The sequence below is a fragment of the Saccostrea cucullata genome, unplaced genomic scaffold (assembly GCF_032062105.1).
Source record: "Saccostrea cucullata isolate Sc308-1 unplaced genomic scaffold, CSIRO_AGI_Scuc_v1 ctg18261, whole genome shotgun sequence".
Classification (NCBI taxonomy): Eukaryota; Metazoa; Mollusca; class Bivalvia; order Ostreida; family Ostreidae; genus Saccostrea; species Saccostrea cuccullata.
The window spans coordinates 1-10,238 of NW_026921909.1; the positions used below are offsets into that span (position 1 = coordinate 1).

The following is a 10,238-nucleotide window of genomic DNA, read 5'->3' on the forward strand; positions in this document are numbered from 1 at the left end:
TTCTTTTTAATTGAGTCCATCGTTTGGATACATTCCAAATGCGAACACTCAGTTCAAGTTGCATATTAAAGTGCAAATGCTTCAAAAAAGTACTGGTACATAAAATTTTATCTTACATATAAATAACTTAAAACACAATTCTTTAAACAATTATTTTAAATTTAGATGGGTGGTTGTATTAAAAGCATTTTTAATTTGATGGGCGGTGGGGGAGAAAGCAATTAAAAATGTATGGGTGGTGGGGTAAAAATAAAAGTGCCTTCCAACCCCCCCCATACATTTTTTTCTGGAATAGCCCTAAGAAGGAAAATAAATAAAATTGAACTTCAGTATCTCAAACACCAATATGTAAATTATTATGATTATCATGGATATGTCATATGATTTAGAAGTCCCAATCACTTATTCAGTAAGAGCTTTACTATTGATATGATGATATCTCAAATCCTCGGATATCTTAAAGCTTTGTCTTGCCCAGTTCAAGATAACTGTATTTGACTGTAGATGAATATCAAAAAATCATATCTAGATTACATTATTTTTGGATTAAGGGTAATGTAAACTGATACTGGCAACTAATTACATGTATGTGTATATAATGTATATTAGAAAATTAGATCATAGGCAACATAATCTAACAGTGACAACTTATTACATGTACATGTATATTTTTATACTCTGATAGGAGTCTGAACAGGAACTAGAAGATGAGGTGGATATACTGATGAGCAGTGACATCATGGCTGCACAGATGTCCACCAAGAGAATCACGTTCTCCAGAGCCCAGAGTGGCTGGCTCTTCAGGGAAGACAAAACAGTGAGTACACTTATTTACTATGAAGGACACACTGAGAGAACACTTGTGCTCAAAACAAAATTAGATGTCAACATCAAACAAAATTCATTGTTTGCATTTGAATAGGAATAACTGTCTTCTCATTATTTGTGACTATTAATGCTGATTTAACAGTCGCAAAAATCTGTTTTACTGGCTTTGTTAATGAATTGCTGGTAAGACTCAGTTTGCGACAATTAAATCAGTTTTAACGGTTGCAAATAACAAATGAGAAAGACAGTTACCTCCCAATGGTTAGTGTTGAATAATCGGGAAAATTTCATAATCGATAATCGATCGAAATCGGAGAAGCTTAATCGATCAATCATCGACTTAATTAGTAATTCAAATTTCAAATACAAAATTCTATTTCTTTACAGCATTTATCATTTATGGAACAAACTAAAAATAAAATTTTATCAAGTTTATTCTAAAGACAACTTTTTTGTTGTATAAGTAACAAAGAAACAGAAATTTTTACATATTTGCTTATAAAACTAAAAATGTTTGTCATGACATCAGATTTTGCATTCCCTAGTTAGAATAACCTAACTGTGTCTCGGTACAAGCCCTCACCACAGTTAGATTACGTCCCATATACTTGCAATGTAGCAAATCGGAGCGATTACGCTCCGACACGATTTTGAAGAATATAAAAGGATTTGCACTGGAAATAACTTCCAAATAAATCAAAACAATCCTTTTGGAGATTGCTTATGCATTTTATCCAAAAAATAATCCATATAAAGACGAAAATCAAATGAATGTTCTCAACGTTTTTCTCTCGCTTCAAATTTACCTGCCATGTTTACATGTTTACAACTCTCTAGATTGTTTCTTTTGCTATATTACGAAAACACGGAACGAATTCTATCGTTAAACTGGGTCCGTAGGAAAATATCATTTTAACGATAGAATGTTCTATCTATGCATTCCCTGGATATGGGTAAATTTCTACTTGATTGTTGTTAACTTCGCCTTCGGACGCCATTTTTGTTGACCTCCTTTCGTTTTACATGTATTGTTAATTTGTACGTGTATTAGTTTCGTTCAAAATCATACAAGTTTATTTGGGCGAGTTTATTTGGGCGACAATCGATTATGAAAAAGAAAAACGTAATCGATAATCGGAATCGAACACCCAAAAACGATCGACAATCGATCGTCGGCGACAATCGTTTCATCACTACCAATGGTACTGCAAAACACTTGTATTAGTTAGATGAGGGAGATCTGATTAGTTCTAATTTTCATTGTTATTTGTTGGTTGCTGTTATGGTGTGTAAGAATCAGTTACTCTCATTCCTATTTTCAGGAGAGGGTGGGGGAATTCGAAGCTGATTTCTATGCAGTTAATGGTTTGATACTGGATTCCAGAAAAAGGTACAGAGGCTGCAATCTAAAGCTTTTTTTGGCATGTTCAGTTGTGGGGTTTAAAACTTCACTGCACTACTCATTCAGGAATGAAATAATCTAATGTAAACTACATTTCTGTATTATTGTTTTAGGCGGGAGCATCTAAGTCCTGATGATGTACAGAAAAACAAGGCTATGATGGAGAATTTGACCAAAGGAAACTGGAATAACTGTGAGGTAAATCATAATAGGAATAAATCTGAGGTATTTACTGGAATTAATGTGAAATTGGAATGATTTTTACAATGGAAACTACAAAAAATTTGAGGTATATTAAAGGTGTTATCTGTCGTCTGTATTATTGAGCTAATCTTAGAAAAACTGGTTCAAAACATTCACTCAAGGTCTGCATATTCCAATTATTATTGTGTATAATAGTATACAGAGTTCCCGAAACTAGTCAAAAATATGTCGGACAATTGTCCTGTAAATATTCAAAACTCACCGGACAGTTGTAAAATTTACCGGACATTAATTTTTTGTATGTAAATTTAACATATTATAGGATTGGAAATTGTGTAGATATAATAAATAATATGTTTAAATGAAAAGATGGCAAATGCAGATTTTTTTTTTTTTTTTGATTTATTGAAATATTTTCTATTAGGCCTGTGTATATAATTCATCGTGTTGAATTATTATGTCCTTTCTGACAGATTTTTTATTTCTTTTAAATAAAGTCTGCACCATGACAACTTTTGGTTGATTGATTGGAATTAGTCCGAAATGTCTGTTGTTTTGCAGGCTTTTTTGTAGGATTTTGGTATTTTATGTGCCAGGAAAAATATTATGTAAAATATCAAAATCGTTTTAAAAAGCCTGGAAAACGTCAGATATTTCTGATTAGTTAAAACGTATTATACAACCTCCACACAGTTAAAAATATGTACTAATGATATAGAGATATGCAAATTTATCATGAAAATGATGATTTTAAGTGAATTTGTTGTCGTTTTATTACATTAGAGTCAGCCCGCTATTTTTAGAAAAGGGGAAAAACGCGCATGTATTTTAAATGCTATTAAATACATGGAAAAAAATTAAAAAGTTGGTAAAATATTAATCATGCTAATAGATTAAATTATGGAGAAAATAATTAATGGTAACAAATTGTCTGTAATCAAGCAGAAATAGCAGGCAGCTCTTGCAACCCTGCAAATTCGTCCTGCAAAACGAAAGTAGATTGTGACATTTTTTACTGTAAGAACTACAGACTGCATATATTTATTAAGAGGGAAAAATATTTGTTAGACAGTGTTTTAACTGTTTTTCCTCCCAGTCTTATGGAGATTATTATTTTAATATGTAGCTTTTTATAGTAGATAATCACGGTCTACATTTTATTTAAACAAGAATGCACGAAAATAATCTGGCGCGCCCCTGACGTTTTTTTTTTTTAATTTCCTTTAGTTTTGAATTTGTTTATTGTCAGGACAATTGAATTAATTGATTTTGTTAAGATTATGTGTAACTTTTATACAGCCTATAAAAAAAAACATCGGACATTTTGACCGATAAAATTAAGATTTTACCGGTCCAATTCAAAGTTTACCGGGGATCCCCGGTGGACCTGTGCGTTTCGGGAACGCTGAGTATATATTGTTGGAAAAAGGCATTATTGTGTGAGTACTTAGTTGATAATGCTTTTGTGATGATAGTTTCAGAGACGCCCCTCCCTGCCTCCCCCCGAGGAAACTAGTGTAACGTGGGATGAGTACATCTCGGAGACTCCAGGAAACCCTCCATGTCTAGGGCGACCCTGGACAGCTAAGGGAAGCACAAAGTCATTCAAGGCCACTGTCGCAATGGTATTCAAATTATTTTTCTCTTATATTTATCACATGAAATTATAAGGTATTATATATATATATATTGTTAATTTCATAATTTATACTGTTGTTATTTTTAGAGCAAGAACTTTCCAATGTCTATTGAAGTGTGAGTATTTCATTTACTGAATTTATGCCATTTTATGGCATTCATTTATAAGTACAAAGTATTTTCGATTAGGCCATCTGTAAAAAGTTGTTTGGCTGCCTCTCCAGACTGACTGACTAAAAATGTCCCAACTCAATTTTTTTTTTTTACATTCCAGGACATGATAATTTTTTTCCCTCCTATCCTATCAACAAATATGTTAAAATTTTCTAGTAAAAAGATTATCTCACTTTCCTACTGACCCAGTAATTTTACCCTGAGTCAGGAGAGTGCAAGTAAACATTATTTTAAAGACGGTCTTATTCTCTATATAATACAGCTGTACATTTATTATGGTTAGGGCACCAGTGGTTATAGCCATAGTACTGTATAGGGGGAAAATAACTCGCGGTGTTAATATTCGCTATATTCATGGTGTTAATAGATCCGTGAATTCAAGAAACAGTGAAAAAATTTTCAATAATATCCATGTTTTATTTTGAAATTTGAGAATAGACTACGATAGGTTTATATATTAATCGAAAGATAATAACCTGTATTTATTAAAAAGCTGTTTTAATGGCCAACGCTACATGTTTCTTCAATCAAAACACGTTGGCCATGGGTTTTGATTACCCGTGCGTAACTAATGTTACCACGTGTATTTGCCACCTGCATTATCGTGCATATTAGTGTTTATCGACATTTTGGTTTTAAAATATCATTCAAATAACTATCGAACTTAATAAGATGTGGAAGGATATTTTTTCGTCGTCCTTCATTAACACATTTATTACCGTCCAGTGGTTTTTCTCCACGTTGTATTGAGGAACTTGGGGTGTACATCGTAATAGCATATAGGAAAGTAATTTGACATTATTAGTCAAGGACTTTTAATAACTGCACTTGTTTTAATCAATTTTCAATTATTTATATTAAATCTAAGAATTCTATATTAATCTACCCTGTTGTTCGTGAGATAAAGACATAATGCTGATAAAACGGATATAGACAGGGGAGGTAACTTTTATTATATACAAATTCTGCGAAATCAAGAAACCGCGATCGTGTCAGATAAGAGAAAAACGAGAAAATTACAACCTGTGAAATTAATCCCCTATACAGTAATCTTTTACCCAATGTAATATGGTTTTCTTGGTGAATATTAGTCAATATCAGAGTTGACCATTTTAGTACATGCTACCTTATATATTCAGTTTGGAATTTTCAATATAAAAAAAAAACTACAAAATTGTAAAATATTAATTCGTGGTTGGAAATATTGATGACATCAAATAATGATCCCCCAGAGGTAGGATAGTGTTACAACTTATGTTGACTGGATCCATTTAATGGACCCTCTTGCAGGTATCAGTACCTGATTACAAATTTTTATGCCTTCTTTTTTATTCATTAGACTGCTGGATGTATTGGAGGTTATTGCCCCATTCAAACAGTTCCAGAAATTACGAGAATTTATGACAACTAAACTACCTGATGGTTTTCCTGTAAAAATAGGTATAAATTAAGTTCACAATACTCTGCCATTTGTCGAATAATCTATGAGTTTGAAAAGATTGATGTGCAGGAATAACACTGCAAAGATAAAATGCCTGTGAATGGAAAGAATGTTTGTTGACGGTTGAATTATGTTTTTTGTTTCCTCCCAGAAATCCCAGTGTTTCCCACAGTGACTGCTAAGGTGACCTTCACCTCGTTTGAATGGCGAGATGATATTGACGATTCCATGTTTTTGATTCCACCAAACTTCCGAGAAGATCCGAACCGATTCCCTGATTTATGACAGATGATGGACATTAGTTTGATAGACATATTCTCCAGCGTTAGAAATGTACTGATCATCCAAAGCGATGAAGAAGAGGCACTGGACTATTTAGAATTAGCGGTCGGAGTAGAGCTCCCTCTCACTAACTTAGGAATCTCTAGTACAGAGATGACCTTGCTTTTCTAAAATGTTTTATATAGACCTTCACCGATGACCTTGCTTTTTCTAAAAAATTTACATAGACCTTCACAGATGACCTTGCTTTTTTTAAGTATCTAAAAATAGACCCACATAGATAAGCTCTATTTTCTTGAGTTTCTTGATATTGGACACAAAGATGACCTTGCTTAGCTAGAGTATCTAAAAAATTGACTAATACTAAGAGATGGCATTGTTTTTTTAATAGTTAAAAAAAGGAACTCTCAGAGATGAAATTGATTTTTAGAGTATCTAAAAGTTGACCTCTGTTGTAATAAACCTTTATATTTGTCCTTTTTTTCATGTAAAGTCATAGTTGGAATGAATTTGTATTTTTTCCATACTTAAAAAAGAGTAATTATTAGTATGTGTATCTTTATAATCTCAGAGAAATATAAATATGCTACTGATATGTCCTTTTCTTGACATCAGGGAAATAACTATAACTACAGAGATAACTTTCTGTTCTATATGTTGTAAACATGGTTGTTCAAAAGTTTGCTCAGTATATAAAGATATGCAATATTTTTTTCATATATCAGACAAAGGTTGGAATTAAAAGAGAATAATGTGTAATCATATGAGAGGGACTTAAAAGAATGTATTTGATCAGTTTCATTGTGGTAAAGTGCTGAACTGAATTTAGTTAAGGAGGCTAGGGGGTCAACAATTTAACCACAAAGTAACCACCAGATTTAACTTATTTTTTTAGATATGGTATCATAAGCTGTCAACATTAATTTGACAAAGAAAAAATTCATAAATTTTAGTTTATTAAATTTTGATCATTTTTGTATATCTTTATATGGAGCTGTTCTTTTAAAGGAGATAGAAATAGTCTGAAAATGGCTGCCACCCCCCAGCCTCGTTAAGTTTATCTTGAATATATTATGTAGAAGATTTATAAGGTTGTCTGAATTGCTGTGCATTTTCTGACTTAACTGTATGTCTGTTGGTTGTTGTGATAATCATTGTGTTCTTCACTGTTGTTCGGTAGACATGTACACAAGCAGTGTGCTGTACTTAAGCTGTGTACACAAGGAGTGTGCTATACTTAAGTTGTGTGCACAAGCAGTGTGCTATACTTAAGTTGTGTACACAAGCATTGTGCTGTACTTAAGTTATGTACACAAGCATTGTGCTGTACTTAAGTTGTGTACACAAGCAGTGTGCTATACTTAAGTTGTGTACACAAGCAGTATGCTGTACTTTAGTCTTTTGTTTTCTTTTCTTGCTGGCTCTCTGACAGATGTCACTGTCTAAGATCAATATAGACAACTGTTTCTAGTCATTGCTTTATATTTATTTATTTTCAAAATGTTCCTGCAAACATGACTCATGATGACTGTTCCTTTTACTACCTAGTATTCCCACTGTCAATTCCTTTTATATAATATCATTTTTAGCTCTACTGGTCAGAGACCAGAAGAGCTTATGCGATAGTAATGCGTCCGTCGTCCGTCCGTCTGTCTGTCTGTCTGTAAACAATTTTTCAAAATGCTACTCCTCCTACAGTTTTGGTCCGATTTCAATATAACTTGGCACACAAGTAGACTACACTAAGATACATAATTTTGTGCATCGGTTTTTGATTTCAATGAACGGTGTTGCCGTGGTTACTAAAAATAGAAATTTCTGTGAAATTCTTTCAAAATGCTACTCCTCCTACAGTTTTGGTCTGATTTCAATATAACTTGGCACAAAAGTAGACTACACTAAGATACATAATTTTGTGCATCGGTTTTTGATTTCGATGAACGGTGTTGCCGTGGTTACTAAAAATAGAAATTTCTTTGAAATTCTCTCAAAATGCTACTCCTCCTACAGTTTTGGTCCAATTTCAATATTACTTGGCACACAAGTAGACTACACTAAAATACATAATTCTGTGCATCGGTTTTTGATTTCGATGAACGTTGTTGCCGTGGTTACTAAAAATAGAAATTTCTTTGAAATTCTTTCAAAATGCTACTCCTCCTACAGATTTGGTCTGATTTCAATATAACTTGGCACAAAAGTAGACTACACTAAGATACATAATTTTGTGCATCGGTTTTTGATTTCGATGAACGGTGTTGCCGTGGTTACTAAAAATAGAAATTTCTTTGAAATTCTCTCAAAATGCTACTCCTCCTACAGTTTTGGTCCAATTTCAATATTACTTGGCACACAAGTAGACTACACTAAAATACATAATTCTGTGCATCGGTTTTTGATTTCGATGAACGGTGTTGCCGTGGTTACTAAAAATAGAAATTTCTTTGAAATTCTTTCAAAATGCTACTCCTCCTACAGATTTGGTCGGATTTCAGTATAACTTGGCACACAAGTAGACTACACTAAGATACATAATTCTGTGCATTGGTTTTTGATTTCGATGAACGGTGTTGCCTTGGTTACTAAAAATAGAAATTTCTGTGAAATTCTTTCAAAATGCTACTCCTCCTACAGATTTGGTCCGATTTCAGTATAACTTGGCACACAAGTAGACTACACTAAGATACATAATTCTGTGCATCGGTTTTTGATTTCGATAAACGGTGTTGCCGTGGTTACTAAAAATAGAAATTTCTGTGAAATTCTTTCAAAATGCTACTCATCCTACAGTTTTGGTCTGATTTTGATATAACTTGGCATACAAGTAGACTACACTAAGATACATAAATTAGTGCATCGGTTTTTGATTTCAATGAACAATGTTGCCATGGTTACTAAAAATAGAAATTTCTGTGAAATTCTTTCAAAATGCTACTCCTCCTGCAGTTTTGGTCTGATTTCAGTATAACTTGGCACACAAGTAGACTATACTAAGATACATTATTCTGTGCATTGGTTTTTATTTTGATGAGTGGCAAGGATCATTTTTCTATTTATTGCTGATTTAAAGTCTCAAGTCCCAACTGCTACTTTTCTCTTCCTTTGTTTTAAGTATAAACCAGTAGAGCTACAGTCTCGACAGAGACTTCTGGTTTCAAACTATACTGTTCATTATTTTTTTCTAATCTGTTGATTAAGCTATGATGGTACATGTAATACATTTTTTCCTAATTAATTGACTTAGCTATGGTAATAATTTTTAGTGCCTATTCATTTTTTCAATTCATAAATACATCTGTCATGTACCATTATTTGATATTTACTTTATAAATACGGTAAGCACTTTAACTCCTTAACTCGATCCTCACCTTAAAGGAATACATTGTCATGACTACTTTTAAAGAAAAGAATTACATGTATATTATATTATTTGAAACAGAAATTATTATAATTTGGAAAACCTTTCTTAAATATTAAAAAGAAATATGCTATTGATAGATTTTCCATTATGAAGATGAATATTTTTCATTGGTAATGTTGACTTCAATCATGGATATTGGGAAAGAAAGCGAGCTATTTTTCCCAGATTTTTTCTTTACAAAATTATCTGAATTTTTCTGTTGTTTTTAAAGGAAAGGGAAAACTATATAAGCAATCAACTGATGCTGTATTTGTATTCAGTGTCAATTGTAGTGCCATTTCAGTTTTACAGACCACTTATTTCAGTGAATAAAATGTTTCTCTTCTTTTACAATCGTCCGTGAGTTATGTAGTTTGCTCTTTAAAAAGTATAGGATATCCGAGGATTTTATTATATTACATATTTACACTGTGAGTAATTATAAATACCTTAAATGGTATACTGCTACTGATTCAGTTATTAAGGAAACCTTTTTATCCCTCCCAATTTTTGTTTCCCCAGAGAGTTTAATATTAAAGTTTAAGTTTGTTGTTGACCAGACTTGGCGAGATCATAGTGTCATAAGATCACATATACATGTAGCAGAAGGCAATAAGGAAATAGCTTTATAAATCCATAAAGCTATATACTCAGGTGACGTAACACAGTAGTTATATCTGGACAAACATTCGAAAATGTAATATATCATACATGTAAAAAAAAAAAAATCTTTAACAACTGTCTATAATAATTCATCTACCGGTCTCCATTGAAAGTCTGTGATAACAAGCTTACTTCGGTACATTCCTCGTCTAAATCTGATCTGTAAAATTCTGCATATTTGTCCCCCCTTTCACTGAAAGTGGGGG

At 32.5% G+C, this 10,238-nt stretch overlaps 1 protein-coding gene across 1 annotated transcript; it reads left to right on the plus strand.

Moving 5' to 3' along the window:
• Nucleotides 1–685: 685 nt before the first annotated feature.
• Nucleotides 686–6,878, plus strand: LOC134260891 (ankyrin repeat domain-containing protein 13C-like; the record flags this gene model as incomplete). The annotated part of the gene is made up of 7 exons (XM_062743422.1): nucleotides 686–817; nucleotides 2,151–2,218; nucleotides 2,344–2,428; nucleotides 3,910–4,059; nucleotides 4,161–4,189; nucleotides 5,586–5,686; nucleotides 5,839–6,878. Coding segments are annotated over 7 exons (699 nt in total), but the record flags the coding sequence as incomplete, so codon positions are not given.
• Between the last annotated feature and the right edge of the window lie 3,360 nt (nucleotides 6,879–10,238).